This window comes from Lampris incognitus, chromosome 7 (assembly GCF_029633865.1).
Source record: "Lampris incognitus isolate fLamInc1 chromosome 7, fLamInc1.hap2, whole genome shotgun sequence".
NCBI lineage: Eukaryota > Metazoa > Chordata > Actinopteri > Lampriformes > Lampridae > Lampris > Lampris incognitus.
The window spans coordinates 47982804-48002806 of record NC_079217.1 but is presented as its reverse complement, the minus strand read 5'-3'; the positions used below and the strand labels follow the sequence as shown (position 1 = coordinate 48002806).

Below are 20003 nucleotides of genomic sequence, written 5' to 3'. Positions count from 1 at the left end.
ACTAAGGCATGCGTGAGGAACTACAGACTGATCGTTAATGACAATACATTATAAGTTGAAAGGTAGATGGCAGGACACTGTGAGCAACCGGTTACTTCTCCTGCAGAACGGTACAGAATGTTCTGTCCAGTCCGTCAGTTTTGAGGCTCTCACGATGATTGTGAATGATTACAACACAGCCTGAATGGTTTTAATCTGGGCCGTTGTTTGAAAATATATAAAGCATGTTCAAGTAACCCTCACATTCTCAAGGTTTGTTCAACCGCTGTGAAGGTACCCAGGTGAACATGGATAATGAAAAGTGTGTGTGTGTGTGTGTGTGTGTGTGTGTGTGTGTGTGTGTGTGTGTGTGTGTGTGTGTGTGTGTGTGTGTGTGTGTGTGTGTGTGTGTGTGTGTGTGTGTGTGTGTGTGTGTGTGTGTGTACACATTTGTGAATGTGGATGTTTTTATGTGTGCATGTTTTTGTTTGTGTGCTCCAGCTGGAGGAAAAGCTGAAGGAGAAGGTGGATAAGGTCCTGGTGGAAAGGATTAATCTGACGGGAGAAATGGACACGTTCAGCACGTGAGTCACACACTTAAACGTGACAGGTCACCGGTTTTCTGATGAGCGCCGTTTGATGCCGCCAGCCGTTAAGATGTTAAACTGCACTTTAATTTCTGAAAATATCCAGTTTTTTTTTTTTACTTGACTTTGCAAAGTTAGTAAGGAATCAGGAATCAGGGACACTTTATTTGTTGTTTCCCCCAGCCCACGGCAGTGCAACACTAAGACAAAAACACATCCAAAACTACAAAAACACACATATCCAAACTAAAAAAAAAAAAAAAACATTTAAATCACTGTCCAAGGGAACAACGCCAGCCAGGATGACTGTCGGAACTGCCGGTCTGCATGGGCTAACAGTTAGCTTAGCCTGTCCCGCTTCTGCATCCTGTCAGACCACCCTCAGTGTTTGCTCCTCGGGCGCAGCACCAAGCAGGGGCCATGGTCCTTTGGCCCACCTGAAGAAGCAGACCAGGCTCCCCCAGCCGATCCAATGCCAGCTCTCCCAGCCAGACACCCTCGACATACCTCAACACAACGACACCAAAAACACCACAGTCGACACCAAGTGAGGCCGCCGTCAGACCGCCCTCAGTGTTATTGGAACTGCCAGGCTGCATGGGCTAGCTGTTAGCTCAGCCCGCCCCACTTTCGCGTCCTGTCAGACCACCCTCGATTTTACCTTTTCGGGCAAAGCTCCAGGCAGGGCCGTGGTCCCTGGGCCCACAGGACGCAGCAGCCATCCCAGCCAATCCAGCGCCAGCTCTCCCAGCCATCAAACGAAGACAAAACTTAAAGGCAGATGTGGACAAAGACACTGCATGGACGGTACTGGGTGAGGCCGCCGCAAACCTGAATTCGTGCCGCCATCTTCCCACACCGGAAGATTGATATTGTAATAATAAAACGTCCAGTAAGGTTGAATCCAGTGGAAGTTCCTCTGCAGCCGTATTTGAATTCCTGACAAAGTTAAATGTGTTTGTGGTTTCTGCTGACTTGTCACTATGATGTGCCGCATGTGGTTGCAAGACGGAATTTTAAAAAAAGAACGGGGTAAAACTGTACACAAGAGTATTGCAATGTTAGTAGAAATAGTAATTTATCATCTGTTTGTAGTTTTAACGTTATTTTTAATTTTAATAATTAATGGCATGTTTTGAGATCTGATGTTATTTATTTTGGTGCTGTGTGCACCAAAACCACCAGACACAGGAATTGTTTTTCCCCACAGGCCGTCTCTCTTATAAACACAGTATGGTGCAATAATGGACTCTTATTATGCAAACACTTTGTAAACAGCCCCCTCTGGTCAAGATGTCTCACCTACATACAATGTGCACTACCTCTTTTTAAATCGGATGTGCAGTACAAATATACAAATTGTAAATACATATACAACTGTTGTATACTCATTATAATGTATTACTGTTATTGTTATAATTATAACATAAGCATATAATAAAGTGTATTATTATATAATAGATAAATATAAAGTATATAGCCACCCATCCATCAATCAAGTTGCATCCATCCATTATCCAAACCGCTTATCCTGCTCAGGGTCGCGGGATGCTGGAGCCTATCCCAGCAGTCATTGGACAGCAGTCATTGGGCAGCAGGCAGGGCGACACCCTGGACAGGCCGCCAGGCCATCACACAAGGCCCACACACACACATTCACACGTAGGGGCAATTTAGTACAGCCTATTCACCTGACCTACATGTCTTTGGACTGTGGGAGGAAACCGGAGCCCCCGGAGGAAACCCACACAGACATGGGGAGAACATGCAAACTCCATACAGAGGACGACCCAGGATGACCACCAAGGTTGAAATACCCCAAGGCTCAAACCCAGGACCATCTTGCTATGAGGCGACCGCGCTAACCACTGTGCCACCGTGCCGCCCAACATACATATTATACATACCTACATATATGTACTACATATATGGACATACATATACACATGTACATACTATATGTACATATGTGTACATAAAGTATATATTTTAACATATAATATTAGTATTTGATATATTAGCATAATAAATAATCAACTATTCAGCCATAACAAAAACTTTTATAGTTGTGACATACCTTGTGCATACATACTTAACCTCCAGTATTCTGTTTATTACTCCATTTATTTCTTTTGTTTTTCTTGTTTGTTGCACATTTTTTTGTGCATTGTGTATGCAAGTACTAGAAGCTGCTGTAAACCAGAGTCAAATTCCTCATATACCTAAAGCACAATAAAACTGATTTTCATAGCATATGGTATTAAGCACATTTATGGTCATAATAAAAACAATAAACAATATTTTGGGCAGCGTAAATGTTTACCTGGCGGGAAACTAGTTACTGCAGATGTCTGTGCACTTATCTGTGTCCACTTCTAAAACACTGACATTGGGAATATCAAAATGGCATCATGGCGGCTTCGCAGACTTTACGTCAGTGTCGGAGTTTATTGGTCAATGATGAAATGTAATTGTTTAACTGACGCCTCCCTGTGTGTCCCAGTGTGATTTCCAACAGCATCCAGCTGCTTGTTCAAGACCTCGATGCAGCCTGTGACCCTGCTCTCACCGCTATGAGCAAGGTACAGTAGATGTGCATGCACACACACAGACACACACACACTAATGGATCTTTTTTAGCTCGTTGGCTAAGAGACCATCAACAGTTTCATAGAGTGGAAAATCAGCATTCTCAAATACATCCACAGGTAAAGATTGTCTGCAGTGTTGTCTGCAGGTAAAGGTTGTTTACCAGAAAGGAGCTCTTTGGGGATGCTTTTCTCATATTTGGTGTTTATGTGTGAGGATGAGGTAATCAGGAATCAGAAACATTTACTTGTCATTTCATTCCATGCAACTGCGAACATCAAATGAAACGAAACATCCTTTCCCCAGCCCACAGCAGTGCAACACAAAGACAAAAACACATATCCAAAAACTACAACACCACATACACTATATGTACAAAAGTAATGGGACACCTGGCCATTACACCTACAGGAGCTTTTATGACATCCCATTCTAAATCCAAAAGCATTAATATGGAGTTGCCCCCCCCCCCCCCCTTTGCAGCTATAACAGCTTCCACTCTTCTGGGAAGGCTTTCCACAAGATTTTGGAGTGTGTCTGTGGGAATTTTTGCCCGTTCATCCAGAAGAGCATTTGTGAGGTCAGGCACTGATGTTGGACGAGAAGACCTGGCTCGCAATCTCTGTTCTAGTTCATCCCAAAGGTGCTCGATGGGGTTGAGGTCAGGGCTCTGTGCGGGCCAGTCAAGTTCTCCCACACCAAACTCACCCAGCCATGTCTTAATGGACCTTGCTTTGTGCACCGGGGCACAGTCATGCTGGAACAGAAAAGGGCCCTCCCCAAACTGTTCCCACAAAGTTGGAAGCATAGAATTGTCCAAAATGTCTTGGTATGCTGAAGCATTAAGATTTCCCTTCACTGGAACTAAGGGGCCTAGCACAACCCCTGAAAAACAACCCCATACCACCAAATCCCTCCTCCACCAAGCTTTACAGTTGGCACAATGCAGTCAGGCAGGTAACGTTCTCCTGGCATCTGCCAAACCCAGACTCGTCCTTCAGACTGCCAGAGAGAGAAGCGTGATTCGTCACTCTACAGAACACATTTCCACTGCTCCGGAGTCCAGTGGCAACGTGCTTTACACCACTCCATCCAACGCTTGGCATTGTACTTGGTGATGTAAGGCTTGCATGCTGGGCCATGGAAACCCTTTCCATGAAGCTCCCGGAGCACAGTTTTTGTGCTGATGTTAATGCCAGAGGAAGTTTGGAACTCTGCAGTTATTGAGTCAACAGAGCGTTGACGACTTTTACGCACTATGTGCCTCAGCACTCATTGACCCCGCTGTGTGACTTTACTTGGTCTGCCACTTCGTGGCTGAGTTGCTGTTGTTCCTAAACGCTTCCACTTTTCGATAATACCACTTACAGTTGACCATGGAATATCTAGCAGAGAAGAAATTTCACGAACTGACTTATTGCAAGGATGGCATCCTATTACAGTACCACACTTTAATTCACTGAGCTCTTTGTAAATGCAGACTGCATGGCTAGCTAGCAAATCCTGCCAGTGCAAACACATACACACATATGCAAGACTTCTTTCATATTAAAAACGTATCCCACAGAAAGTCAATAAGGCCTGTCACGAGATGACATCACATTTTAATTTACGTGTATCTATAAATGATATGGCGATTCATTTGTATATGATAACACTTCCTCTGTCTTGTTTTATGGAGGGAGATTTGCCAGTGAAAGCCATTCAAAGTTACAAACTAACTGTTTACATATTTACAAAACAGAGTCAATATAACTATTTAAATACTGACACAACTTCAGAACACTAAGAGCAGTATTGGCGACTCTCTTCCAAGAAAAATACTCAAATTATCTGCTTAAAAAGCCACAAGATATGTCACTAGGCTCGTTTTTGGGATAAAATTAAGTTGTTAATGGGTCTGAAATGTTGAGTGTAGTGAGAAAGTCATGAAGTTGACAACAGTGCACAAAGGCATCACATTAATGTTGGGTCTCATGCGGCAATGTCCTCTTATTTGTTCTCTTTTTTTTTTATTCTCGCACATAGCACTAAGATGAAAATAAGAAAATCCTATGTGGGATTCATGAAACGGGTGCACCGGCCAATTTCATTCTTACCCACCTGAGTATGTTGACGAACTGCATGCGATCTTAAACTGGACGCGCCTACCAAGGCGTTTTGCAGTTAGCATAAGGAAACGACCAGACCACTGCGATTTGACAGGTAGCGGACAAACAAAAGAAGAAAAGAAAAAGAAAATAAAGGGAGACAAATATTACTTTGCTTTCCATTTATTTTGTAAAACACTTAAAGCAAGGAACTTTTGTCCAGAGTCTTAAATGAAACAATGTTCAAGACGTGTAATGTTTAAATAAAATACTAAAATATTAAATACTGAGTTGTTAAATTAAAGTGCAATATGAGGCATGTTACCCTCTTCCTTTAAATGATGCGAGAGTCTTTTCAAGTTCTTCTGCTCCACCGCAAGCCATGGCTGTCACTGCTCTTCTTGCAACTCGAGGGTCCCTGGTTGATTCGTTGGGTATCAACTTACCCTGTCACACAATGGCTTTTCTTGCATAATCTTTGCACTTCAGAGTAAAACACAGCACGCATCCGTCCTGCCTATCTTTACATTGCAACTCTGCAATGGGGAGGGGGAACTGGGGGGAGTAGCATGATCCTCCCATGTGCTACGGCCCCCTGGTGAAACTCCTCACTGTCAGCTGAAAAGAAATGGCTGGTGACTCCACATGTATCGGAGGAGGCATGTGGCAATCTGAAGCCCTCCCCAGATTGGAAGAGGGGGTGGAGCAGCAACCAGGATGGCTCAGAAAAGTGGGGTAAATGGCCAAGTACAATTGGGGAGAAAAAAATCAACAACAAAAAAAATAAATTATTACTTTAAAAAGTAACAGCAGCAGTAAAGTTTATTTCACTATGATGATTAAATTTTGCAATTAATCCACAGTTCACATACGTGCCAAACCATGGGTGACAATCCGTATGGATCACAGATCTATTGTGTTCCATTACTCCACTATTTTTGATCATTATTAATATTTCACAGCACAAAATGCAAGTTGGCTTTTGTGTGTACTAGCTTACGTGTGGCCCAGGGCACTCTTAAAATTTGATCTCATCTAAGAACAAGTGGGAAGTATGCAAGTATTGATGAATTCCACAAAAGTTCTTAAATTGTTGGGCATCCAGGTAGCGTAGTGGCCTATTCCGTTGCCTACCAACATGCAGATCTCTGGTTCGAATCCCCATGTTACCTCCGGCTTGATCGGGCGTCCCTACAGACACAATTGGCCGTGTCTGTCTGTGGGTGGGAAGCCAGATGTGGGTATGTGTCCTGGTCGCTGCACTAGTGCCTCCTCTGGTTGTTCGGGGCGCCTATTCAGGGGGGAGGGGGAACTGGGGGGAATAGCATGATCCTCCCATGTGCTACATCCCCCCTAGTGAAACTCCTCACTGTCAGGTGAAAAGAAGCAGCTGGCGACTCCACATGTATCGGAGGGGGCATGTGGTAGTCTGCAGCCCTCCCCGAGGGGTGGAGCAGTGACCGGGACAGCTCGCTAGAGTAGGGAAATTGGCCAAGTACGTTTGGGGAGAAAAAGGGGGGGAAAGTTCTTGAATTGTTCACATGCACAATTTAGGATCAAATCTGTGCGTACGCACAATTTATGCATGAGGCCCGATGTTGGCAGACTAGTTTTGTCTCGCTGCATATGCCTGATTATCCCCCCCCCCCCCATCTCTCTCTTCCCCTCCAGATGCCGTGGCAGAGTGTAGAGCACGTGGGTGACCAGAGCCCTTATGTGACATCGGTCATCATGCACATCAAGCAGAATGTGCCGATCATCAGAGACAACCTGGCCTCTACACGCAAATATTTCACTCAATTCTGCATCAAGTTCACAAAGTACAGTATATACACCTGTACATGCATAAATACACGCACACATAGTACATAAGGTTTTCGCAAACTGCATTAAATCTTGAGGGCCAAGCTTTAACTTTTGCCTGCCCCGCCTCATTCTTACCATTGACCTTTAACTTCGCTTCAAATCCAATGACTAACTTTATGGTAGCACTATTCTTTTTAAGTGAGAATGTGATTCTTCCTCACAAAGTAGTAATTGTTCGATTGGAGTTTATACACACACAATCCATAATGAAATGTGCATCAAGCTGATGTTTTTGTCATTTCTTGCCATCTTTCTCCAGCTCGTTCATCCCGAAATTCATCAACCACCTTTTTAGATGTAAGCCTATCAGCATGGTGGGGGCGGAACAGGTCAGTTTGATTTCTGCTCCTCTGTCCTCATTCATCATGTGCTCATAACCCCCACCAGGCGGCGAGGCTGGTGGGGGTTAGGCGTTTGGTCACATACGTGTGTCTATGCGTGCGCCTGTGCATGTGTGTGTCTGCGGCTAATCTTGCAAACTACTGGACCTATCAGCTTTCATTTTTTTTGGGCCCAGTTATGACTGTATGATGAAGAACCTCTCGTGGTTGCAGTGATTAAAAACCTTCAAAAGACTTTGTTCTTGCTACCAACACTCCCTCTCTTCATTCACTCTAGCTCGCTCGAACAACGCTGCTCTCTGTCCCTTCCGTGTTATTATGGATCCCACTGCTTTTCTGGGCACTCTGCCTGTTTGCCTGGTACTCGTTCCCTCCCTTGGTTAGGTTGGTTAAGATTAGTGTTAGGGTGGGGTTAGGATTAGCCAATCAGCGGCAGGGCAGGGCGTGTCTTGCCGAGAAAAGCAGTGCATGCGTGACTCACATCTACGGTTGACTCGGATCGGGCAGCGACATGATCAAAAGTTATTAAAAGAATTTTGATAATCCAAAAAATTCGAACATTATAAAAGAACAACTTCCTCTAGGTTGCAGTCAAAACAGGAAGTGTTGCATATTTTTGCCGCTGCTCAATCTGAGTCAACCATAGATGTGAGTTGACCATGCTCAAACATAAACGGTTTACCTAGACATATTGAAAGAGAGAGCCCCCCCCCTTTTTCCCCCCAATTGTATCTGGTCAATTACCCTACTCTTCCGAGCTGTCCCGGTCATTGCTGCACCCCCTCTTCCAAATCTGGGGAGGACTGCAGACTACCACATGCCTCTTCTGATACATGTGGAGTCGCCAGCCGCTTCTTTTCACCTGACAGCGAGGAGTTTCACCAGGGGGACATAGCGCGTGGGAGGATCACGCTATCCCCCCCCCAGTTCCCCCTCTCCCCCGAACAGGCGCCCTGACCGACCAGAGGAGGCACTAGTGCCGCAACCAGGACACATACCCACTTCTGGCTTCCCACCCGCAGACCCGGCCAATTGTAATAATAATAATAATAGCCATTACATTTATGTAGCGTTTTTCTAGACACCCAAAGTGCTTAACATTGAAGGGGGTAATGTACTTCAGTCACCACCACCAATGTGTAGCACCCATCTGGGTGATGCACGGCGGCCATTTTGCGCCAGAACGCTCACCACACATCAGCTTGAGTTAGAGAGGGAGGAATCATTGAGCCATTACATGGGGGGATGATTAGGTGGCCAGATGGAGAGAGCCAGGTTGGGAATTTTGCGAGGACACCAGGGAACCCCCTACTCTTTGTGATAAGTGCCATGGGATCTTTAATGACCACAGTGAGTCAGGACCTCGGTTTAACGTCTCATCCGAAGGATGGTATCTCCTACAGCACAGTGTCCTTGTCGCTGCACTGCGGTATTGGGATTTTATATTTGTTGGTTTTTTTATTTGGACCAGAGGGAAGACTGCCCCCTACTGGCCCACCAACACCACTTCTGGCAGCAACTCAGTTTTCACGGGAGGTCTCCCATCCAAGTACTAGCCAAGCCCATATAGCTTCCAACATTTGGCAGAGCCAGGGTACATGTTGGTATGGCTGCCGGCAATTGTGTCTGTAGGGACGCCTGACCAAGCCGGAGGTAACACGGGGATTTGAACCACCGATCCCCGTATTGGTAGGCAAGGGAATAGACTGCCATGCAACCTGGATTCCTGGAATGCTGGTTTGAATGGGGAGTCAAAGAAGCCATCTATGTGAAGAGGGAACGACCATCTCTGCTTTATTATATCATGAAAATAAAGACAGAAACTTGGTGATATTAGTGCGAGGGTCAACCCAGGTGGCTACGCATCCACAGACTGACAGCCAAAATGTTTTTAATAGGTAGATCTTTTTGGCTTGAGCACTTAAACAAAACTTTTTTTTTTCAATTTTTCCTGTTCAGTCGACTTGGGCGCTGCGCGAAAGTCTTACATTCATCCATTATCCAAACCCCTCATCCTGCGCTCAGAGTTGTGGGGATGCTGGAGCCTATCCCAGCAGTCATTGGGCAGCAGGCGGGGAGACACCCTGGACAGGCCGCCAGGCCATCACAGAGCCAACACACACATTCACACCTAGGGACAATTTAGTATGGCCGATTCACCTGACCTACATGTCTTTGGACCGTGGGAGGAAACCAGAGCCCCCGGAGGAAACCCACGCAGACACGGGGAGAACATGCAGACTCCACGCAGAGGACGACCCGGGACAACCCCCAAGGTTATACTACCCTTGGGGCTCGAACCCAGGACCTTCTTGCTGTGAGGCAACTGCGCTAACCACTGCACCACCGTGCCACCCAAAGTCTTATAATGGCACGAAAAACAGTTTTTTCTGTCTGTGTGTGCGTGTGTCTGTCCACTGCTAATCTCGCACACTACTGGGCCTGTCAGTCTAACTTTGTGCACAGTTATGACTGTATGATCAAGGACCTCGCGTGGTTGTGGTGATTCAGAACATTTGAAAAACCTCTTTTACACTGCAGTTGAGCGCTAGCTGCTTAGTTGGTTTTTCGCCCAAGTCCAAGCACCGGAGAAGGGGAGATACACCGGCAGCGCCTCCGTATTTTTGCTTCTCCTGGTAGGGGAAAAAAGGGTTTGGTTTGTTGCTAAGTCCAAGCACCGGAGAAGGGGAGATATGCCTGGCGGGAATCTGCATCCTACTGAGTGCACTCTTCTAGTTTTATATGTAGTTTGAAAGGATATATCCTTTTATTTCAGGGTGTCTTTTACTTTTTTGTCTTGTTGTTTTTCTTCCTTTTCAACCAGCTCCTCCTGGACACCCACTCCTTGAAGACGGTGCTGCTGGACTTGCCTTCCATAGGTTCTCAAGTGCTCCGCAAGGCTCCTGCCAGCTACACCAAGATAGTGGTGAAGGGTATGACTCGTGCAGAGATGATCCTTAAGGTGAGAACAAGGCACACAAAAAAAAAAACTTGGTCAACAGTGGCTAAAAAATGTTTTTATTGGGAAATTTGAAGTTGTAAATCTGTATGGATGATTTGTTGTGGTACAAGGCTGCACTGTAAAAGACCAAGACCACTCCATAAACCTTCCTTGGATAGGTTTGAAAGCAGACCTGATATTCAAATTTCCCCTGAAAGCTAGTTGTGGATTGGTTATTGATGAAACGGAGTTCATCTTGCTGATTATAATCTGGGAATTTGCTGCCATGTAAAAGTGAAAAAACATCTAGAAGTGCCGTGCTGGTCTTGGTACCAAGTGATATAAAAATAAAGTTATGAGCATCCAGGTAGTGTAGCGGTCTATTCCGTTGCCTACCAACACAGGGATTGCTGGTTCGAATCCCCGTCTTGCCTCCGGCTTGGTGGTCATCCCTACAGACACAATTGGCCGGATGTGGTTGTGTGTTCTGGCCGCTCTGGTCGGTCGGGGCACCTGTTTGGGGGGGCTAGGGGGAATAGCGTGATCCTCACACTCACTACCTCCCCCTGGTGAAACTCCTCACTGTCAGGTGAAAAGAAGCGGCTGGCGACTCCACATGTATCAGAGGAGGCATGTGGTAGTCTGCAGCCCTACCCAGATCGGCAGACGGGGTAGAGCAGCGACCGGGACGGCTCAGAAGAGTGGGGAAATTGGCCAGATATAATTGGGGAGAAAAAGGCGGAGGGGGAATTATTGCTCATGGGTTTAATTTAGTGTGGCAATGAGCAAACATCGACAACAGTAGTTTCGTAGCTACAGATTTATTTTCACACATGAACTCGGTAGTTTGAACTGAAACTTGAACAGGAATCATAAATAGCTAACAGATTCAACCTAAATGTTATTCAGCGGCTTCAGCTCGAAGTCTCTGTGAAAAGTTTTGTGGTGATATTTCAAATTTAATGACCTTGTCCTTATTTAGCATAAAGCACGGCTGAAAAGAGCTTTCACGGGTCGACATGACTTCCATTAATTTGTCGTTAACCAAATCCCTTTAAACATTAACTTTGCTATTATAACCCCTGTCTGAGAATAGCCTGGCACAATCTACAGCTAATCGCTTTTTCCACCACTTCTGGCTCCGTGTTAAGAAACAACAGACTCGGTCAACACTGTTGTCTTGAGTGTTTGTGGTCTGACTGGCGAGCCAGCGTTCAGATGTTTGTACAAGACGTTGGAGCACATTGTGTTTTTGGGGCAAGAGTAACCCTGTAATTGAGTCTTCAACCCCACTCAGGATGGTATTTTATAATGCGTGTTTCCATAAACCGACCCACCTAACGTTAGGCAGGAGCGAGCGAGCGTCCGAGTTGCGCTCGTGCGTTTGTCTTTAACGAGCGAGGCGGACCGCTGCAGGAGACGCACACGTTCCCACATACAGCCTCGCACGCCACATGTGGCTGTGCGGGTGCACGCATCCGCACATCTACTCTCGCACATGTGCAGTCTCGCACACACCCGTACACCGTAGGAAGTGTTTACATGCATTTCCCCGCGGAAAGCGGCACGCAAAACGTGGCTTGTCGACCCTCCTCTGGGGTCGACCGTATTGGACACTGGGGGACAGTAGTATGTAGCTGCTGTCGTTTAACCCCACCCTAATAACTTGTTCCTGTAGCCTGCGGTGACGCCTACGCACACAAACACGCACACACACACAAAGAGTGTTCACCCGCTTGTCCCTGAAATGTTTGCGAGACTCCCGGGAGGCATTCCTTCCTTCCTGTTGTTATTGTTGTGAGGCAGCCTTGATGTTTATAGCAGTCAGAGGACAGCTTGTTCTAATCACACCACATGCGCCCCATCTTCACAAGAAGCACTGGACCGTCAGAGAAGCGGTAAACCATACACATCTGTCTTCTTCTTGTCTCGTAGGCCGGTTTCACAGTGACCCATACAGTCGGGTGAAGAAGTAGGTAAACGAAGGTCAGATAACGGCATTACAAACCCAGGTCTCGTTTCTCAGCTCAAGAAGTGGATTGGAAGTCAGCTCAGTCCACATCCAGTCTTTGCGTAGTCCGTTACTTGCATAGCAAAAAATATCCAAAAACCAGGTCCATGCCAGTCTTGGCCAATCTCAACATTATGTTGTAATGGGGATTTTGCAGCCCATGTTAGAGTTGTCAGCCTGTGTCTTTTTCGTCCCTTTTTTTGATGTCGAGTTAAATGAAATAAAATTGTGTAATTAATTGGCTACAAAAGTTTTGTCATAAATTGTACAAAAAGCGAACCGAGTCTGGTATTAAATATTTTTTAAAAAAAATCAAATTGGAAATAATGACTTTGCTGCTGCGTCCTGTATCAAAGTCTCATGTGAATTCAGGAATCAGGAACAATTTATTGTCATTTCTTACATACACAAAAGAAACAAAATACTGTTTCCCCAAGCCCACAGCAGTGCGACACAAAAGACAAAAACACACATCCAAAATTCCCAAAAACAACACCACCAAAAACATACAAAAACAGAGAGAACAAAACAAAAAACAAAAAAACACAAACAGTTAACAACACAGTCCACTCAGTGCATCACAGTCCACAACTTCCACTGTCCAGAGAACGAACACCAGCCAGGAACTGCCGGTCTACATGGGCCAGCAGTTAGCTTAGCCTGCCCCACTTCCCGTCAGACCGCTCCTGGTGTTACCTCCTCAGGCACAGCTCCAGTCAGGGCCGCGGTCCCTGGGCCCACAGGATGCAGCAGACCAAGCTCTCCCAGCCATCACACGAAGAAAAACTCAACCTAGAAGCAGATGTGGACAAAGACACCACATGGACAGCACTGGGCGAGGCCGCCGCAAACGCAAGTTTGCTCTGCCATCTTCCCACACCAGTGCTGGGTGAGGCCGCTGCAAACGGGAATTCACACTGCCGTCATCCTACACTGGACGCGGAAATACTCATCTTGAAAATTAGCTGTCAGTTTAAAAGCACCTCAGACCCTGACACCTGAGCCCTGTCACCTCCTCTTTTGCCTAGTGGCTGGTTGAATATGAACACATTGTTCCGCATGTGCAAGACAAGGCCTGATTTCCCAGGGTGGGTAGGTTTGGGGTGGGGTACTGACTGCCGAGGATGTATTTAATGGGAATTCTCATCTGTCTGCCACACATTCGGGGGTTCTCACAATGTGCAATAAATTTGCACCAGCTCATATACCGGCTGTCAGTAGTCACCATCCAGGATACAGTAGTGAGATATGGTGAAATGAAAACAATATAGCAAACACCATCAGTGTTACAACATCAAACTAAATAATACTGTACCATGTTTTTCATGTTAATATTCAGCAAGGAATAATTTTTATTCATGTAGTCGGCTGTTTCAAATTAAAGGTCCTCGCTGAGAAGCAGGGAAGTTCTGGAGGTGCAGATATGGATTTGATCATTGAGACTGTATGTCTTTAGGTTTGAGGGCAGGATAATTTTCCATGCTGTGTACACATAGGTGTGTATGTGTGTGCAAGTCTTTTCACCTACATGTTTACTCAGATATTTAAGACTGCACTATTAAATGCAGATGAGACTAATGACTAAGGCCAAAATGAATGAATACATTCACAACCTCTGACCAGAAGGGTTAAGGAGGAATTCACAAGTTGGTTGAAATTAGAGCTTTTGCACTTTGTTTTGAGATTTAAAGGCAAGTGGGCAAATTACCCTACTGATGAGTAGATCGAGGAGAAAGTTTATCCTCACTTCAGTGCTTTTGATGAGAAAAGATGTCTGAGGATGTTCTCTCTGTGCTCGTCCAGACCGTATCACAGTATCATAAGTGATATGATAATGATATGATAATGATTAACACGGTTAAGCAAGTGTGGCTCGACATTAGATCATGTCTATGTCCCACACACCTCATACATCTAAAGACAAGGTAGATGAAAAAAATAATATGTTGGCGTAGTGTAGGGGTCTATTCTGTTGCCTACCAACACAGGGATCATCGGTTCGAATCCCCGTATTACTTCCAGCTTGGTCGGGCGTCCCTACAGACACAATTGGTCGTGTCTACGGTTGGGAAGCCGGATGTGGGTGTGTGTTCTGGTCACTGCACTAGCGCCTCCTCTGGTCGGTTGGGGTGCCTGTTCGGGGGGGGGGGGGGGTAGCGTGATCCTCCCGCACGCTACGTCCCCCTGGTGAAACTCCTCACTGTCAGGTGAAAAGAAGCGGCTGGCGACTCCACATGTATCGGAGGAGGCATATGGTAGTCTGCAGCCCTCCCCCAGATCGGCAGAGGGGGGTGGAGCAGCAACCAGGACGGTGGCCAAGTACAACTGGGGGGGAAAAGGGGGAAAAATCCAAAAAAGAAAAAAATAATGAGTTGTGTCTTAAGAAGTGGATATCACAGGATGCTTTCCATTCAAAACACTGTGTCCTCGGGTAAAGCAGGCCTGCATAGACTGTGTGAGCTCTGTCCTTGTGTGAACCATTATCATTAAAGAGAGGCTCTTGCAGTTTGGTCATTGACTTGTTGAGCATTAAGGTGCCTGACAGGTAATTGCTTCCACGTTGAGTGGGGACAGGCTTTTGGACTGCTTGGCCTTTTAGCTTGCAGCTGAAAAAAGCTGCCGTAGAAATCAAGTCAATACAAAGCATTCTTCTGCCTTCGCCCAAACAATCACTTCCAGGTAGTCGGTAATGCAGTCTGACATAAAAACATATCTGACTGGCTGCCAGCAAGAACATGGGATTCAAACAGGGAGATTGAAAGATCACTTTGAATTTTCAAAATATGCTTTGCGTGCTTTCAGAGCAGTTTTGAAACTGATCTGAGATTACCTTTGACCAGATGTCTCATATGTTCAAAACGAATTAACCAAAGTTTGACTGCAGCGCTCCTCATCCTTGAAGAAAGTGTGTGGAGCAAAATGTTGCCTTTTCCTCGTAAGTACGAGACGGTCACTAATTCTTTTACAAGCTCTGGCTGAAGTTCTCCTTCTCGGAGATTGAAACTTCATCTTGACAAAACCTTGTGTTTCTACGCTGCCGTTAATCGTTTAATAGGTTTTTCCTACTATTATGTGATTGACTGAGGGGGCTGTGCTCAAGATCATTTGTTCAACCGCTTTTAAGCACTTCAGGTTTTAACATCTTCATCATGTATATTTAGTGCATTGAAGCTGAGGTATGTTTGGAGTTAAACGTAAGTCCCCTTTTCCATCTTTTCAACCACATCCCCAGATGCTCTTCCTAATGGGTTTGACTGTTTGTCATGTCTTTCTTAATTCAGAATCAGAAATCACAATCAGAAACACTTCTTTTGTCGTTTCATTTCATGCACTTGTGCACATGAAATGAAAGGAAACATCATTTCCCCCAGCCCACAGCAGTGCAACACAATGACTAAAACACATATCCAGAAACTACAAGAACACATATATCTAAACTAAACAAAAAATAAAAATAAAAAAACTCTGTCCAGAACGAACGCCAGCCGGGGTGACTGTCGGAACTGCCGGTCTGCACGGGCTAGCAGTTAGCTTAGCCTGCCCCGCTTCCACATCTGGTCAGGCCGCCCTTGGTGTTGGGTGCAGTTCTGGTCAGGGCCGTGGTCCCTGGGCCCACAAGACGCAGCAGACCAAGCTCTCCCAGCCGATCCAGTGCCAGCTCTCCCAGACATCAAACGAAGACAAACTTAGACATGGACAAAGACACTGCATGGACGTACTGGGTGAGGCCACCGCAAACGTGAATTCATGCCGCCATCTTCCCACACTGGTTCTGGGTGAGGCTGCTGCAAACATGAATTTGCGCCACCATCTTCCCACACCGGAATTTTACACAAATCAAGAACGTGCTATGGACCTTCTTGTTCGATTGTATGTATCAGAGGTTGATATGCTAAATGGATGACAACATTCGCTTGTTCTTTAATTAAAAGAGAATTCTTGCAGTGTTGTTTTCCAATCAGGTAAGGGCCCCTGATGTTCACACTCATGCAGTATCACCAAATGATGGAGTCAGAGTGGCGAAGGTATCACGGTCGGGTTGCTGGCCTACTGAACCAGTAGACAGAAAAAAAACCTACACACTTTAAACATAACTGTATGTCTGTGCAGCCCGTCTTGGCCAGTATGAGGCCTGTGAGACGTGGCTGTTTTCCACACTCGCCCAGCCCACCACAGCTTTCAGCCTTATCCCACCTCTGAAGTTCTCTTCTCAGGAGAGCTGGAAAGGCAACCTCGTTCCCCACCCTTGTTGCCTGGATATTCCCCCCCCCCACTTTATCTCTTTCTTTCATTCTCTCTCTCTCTGTCTTTATACCCGTCTCATTCATAAGCTCTCTCTTCCCCTTTCTCCCCGTTTTACAAGGTCCCTGCAGGCCTTGCCTTGGCCTCACTCCAGGACAGTTGCTATGTAAATCATTCAGTCGGCAGGAGTAGAAAAAGAATTCCACACAATCCTGGGGCCATGCCCTTCTCTCTCTCTCTCTCTCTCTCTCTCTCTCTCTCTCTCTCTCTCTCTCTCTCGCGCTCTCGCTCCCTCTCTCGCTCTCTCTCTCCTTCTTTCCCTCGTTTCTTCATAGCTATTCTCACTTTCCCATGCTCCTCTGTGCCTTTAGTGAAAAGGGAGAGTCATTAAGGGAGAAAGGATGGATGGGATCCTCTTTGGTGTGAAGCGAAGGAGAAGGTGAGATTTGCAGGATGGGAGTGGAAGAGGGGGTCCCAACGTTTTTTGCTCCTCCAACTGTATCTGTCAACCATGTGTTGGTCTGCCTGCTTTGTTGCAGCTGCGAGCCATGCCCCCCCCCCCCATTCTTAAAGGAAATAAAAACATTCAGTCCGCAAGGCCTGTGGCCCATTTAAATTTCACTTATTTTTCTACTGGTCTCCACTAATGCTGGTTTCTTTCTTTTATTCCCAGACTCATTACAGCTCTAAAATAATTACCCCTGTTGCTAATTCTTCCCCAATCATGCGTGCAACGCAATTGGTCTGTAAAGAATAAATAAATCAAAAAACAGGGTGAGGAGAATGTTCCTAAATATAGTTTCATAGTCCCAGGTCTTTGTTTGCAACTTGAACCACACCAGACGTCTATCACAGCCCCCCCCCCCCCATCCCATTTTGGTCCACGGCTACCCCATGTGGGATCATTTAAAGATCTCTGGGGTCGTCCCATGATGCTTTGTTAAAGAACGGCTTGGGGAGTGACTTTAAACTCTTCTCCCCCCAACAGGTGGTGATGGCCCCTCACGAACCACCGGTGGTGTTTGTTGACAACTACATCAAGCTCCTGGCTGATGGGAACCCTGAGACCTTCCAGAAGATTCTGGACATGAAGGTTGGTTTGGTGGTTTGGCCAAGCAAGTGTTTTGTTTCTCTCTCACATGCTCTTTCTCTCTCTCTCTCTCGCTCGCTCGCGCTTCTATTTCTGCAACATCACCCATCCTCTTGTTTTTCCCCACCTCCTTTTTTGTCACAAACATGATTGTCAAACTCTTCTGTTGTGAAACGGTGCACCGTCCCTTTCTCATCTTCCTCATCATCTGCTGATTTGTTCACTCCTCAGTGATCTGTCATACGTTGATGCTTTGTTTTGTTAAATCTGTATTAACTTCTCATCTGTGTGTGTGTATGTGTGTGGTGCAGGGTCTGAAGCGTAGTGAACAGAGCAGCATGCTAGAGCTCTTCAGACAGAGGCTACCCACTCCCCCCTCCGGAGCTGATGGTGGCTCCTCTCTGTCCTTCAGCACCCCCACCCCCGAGCAGGAGTCTTCTCGGATCCGTAAACTGGAGAAGCTCATCAAGAAAAGACTGTAAACTGCCTCACACACACACACACACACACACACAAAAAAGAAAAACTTCAAAGGTTGAAATTTGGAATAATCCTACACGCTTTTGCCTCATTTGTTCCTCACAAAGATTTTGTCCTGTTCCATTTAGTCATAATGTGGAATCCAGACAGAACAGGAAGTTAGCTGTAATTTTTGTTTTCGTCATGTTAAAACAGACCCAAGTCAAAGTGGAATCATTAAGAAACTTCCTCAAGTGCAACATGCTGTTGGCACATATGCGATTTGCTTCTTGTAATTTCTTTATTTCCTTTAGCAAAATGAACATCTGAACTTTGTAACATAGTAAAATCCCTTCCACTTAACACACTTACCATGTATTTGCACTTGAAGACTGAGCTACTAACAAAAAACTGGTCAGAAACGGACTAGGAGGCCCATAACCCTTCTACGATGATGACTGGCAAGATGCCTCTGGTCGAAGTGAATGATCTCTGAATATCCCCGTGTACCTCTTGGACATGTAGTTAGATGTGCCTATTTATTTCAGGCAATATGGGAAATATTATCACGATAATCATAGGGAATTTTATTTGATATCAATATATATGATGATATCTCCTTACATATGCAAAATACCATATTTAAGAATCCAGCTGAGGTTCACCAACTGTTTGGAAATGTAAAATATGTCAAACCAAAACTAGTTTTCAACTAATACTCCCTCAGATATTTCAGACCTCATTTTGTGAGAAATATTTGGTAATAGAGTCCCATTATTAATGCAGACAACAAAGTTGTATGTCACTATATGACAGTATCTGATGGTCATCTCAATACAATACCATCGAAAGATGATAAACGATGATATTGAGTTACAGCCCGGCCTTAAGTAACAGACGCTTATTTTCGCCGTGCATGTACCACGGTCCTGTTAAAGTGGAAATCTGTAATAGAGGTGTGCATTAGCTGTGTGAATGGGTGTCCCGCAATGCTACATTTTGTCCAGGATCAGGAGAAAGTAGGACAAAGAGGATTTGTGGATTTCCTGCCTCTCTGACAAGACATGAGACGGACTTTGCCTTGGCTTTCGAGGCTCCCGCTGGGTTGATTTGGAAATTAAATCCAGCTCAAGTCCTTTAACCTTGGCCATGCTAAGTTGTGTGAGAGAGAGAGAGAGAGAGAGAGAGAGAGAGAGAGAGAGAGAGAGAGAGAGAGAGAGAGAGAGAGAGAGAGAGATCAGCAAATCAGAATGTTGCAAATCAGTCACCAATTTTCACATCTTTATGGTATATCATTGTCACATTAATTCGGACATAAGGTGTTGTTGAATATGAATTAGTGACAGAGGGATCGACAGACTCATGATTTATATAAATCTGCTACAGGAGCCCTTGAAAGTGTCCCCATTATTTGATGAATACATTTTCAGTTGACCATGAAACGTATCCCAGGACGCACAGAAAACATGATGGGCATTTCATGACATTTCCTGCAACTTTACCAAACTCTCTGCTTTAATCCTGCTGTATCACTCTGAAAATGTCCAGTCAGCCTTACACTAACTGGAATGTCTTTTTGGGTTTTGTTTTTCTGTTGTGTAGCTAAGACATTGTCTGGTAACTCGTGGTATTGGTAGTTTTTGTACATCTCTCTCTCTCTCGCTCTCTCTCTCTCTCTCTCTCTCTCTCTCTCTCTATATATATATATATATATATATATATAATGTGAATGCATTCGGTATAAATTGATTCGCCCGTGTTGTTCATCTGTACCGACTCCACCTGAGGCGGCGGTTGAGCAATATTAA

At 45.4% G+C, this 20003-nt stretch overlaps 1 protein-coding gene across 1 annotated transcript in view; it reads left to right on the top strand.

Annotated features, from left to right (window-relative positions):
* Nucleotides 1-18243, top strand: part of vps53 (VPS53 subunit of GARP complex) — a 63288-nt gene extending 45045 nt beyond the window's left edge. Inside the window, exons 16-22 of the mRNA XM_056283325.1 lie at nt 481-563; nt 3070-3148; nt 6917-7065; nt 7371-7440; nt 10277-10414; nt 17635-17739; nt 18048-18243. Coding sequence (XP_056139300.1) covers nt 481-563; nt 3070-3148; nt 6917-7065; nt 7371-7440; nt 10277-10414; nt 17635-17739; nt 18048-18218 — 795 coding nt within the window. The 3' untranslated portion in view covers nt 18219-18243. The remainder of the gene's footprint in view (nt 1-480; nt 564-3069; nt 3149-6916; nt 7066-7370; nt 7441-10276; nt 10415-17634; nt 17740-18047) is intronic.
* Nucleotides 18244-20003: the final 1760 nt, after the last annotated feature.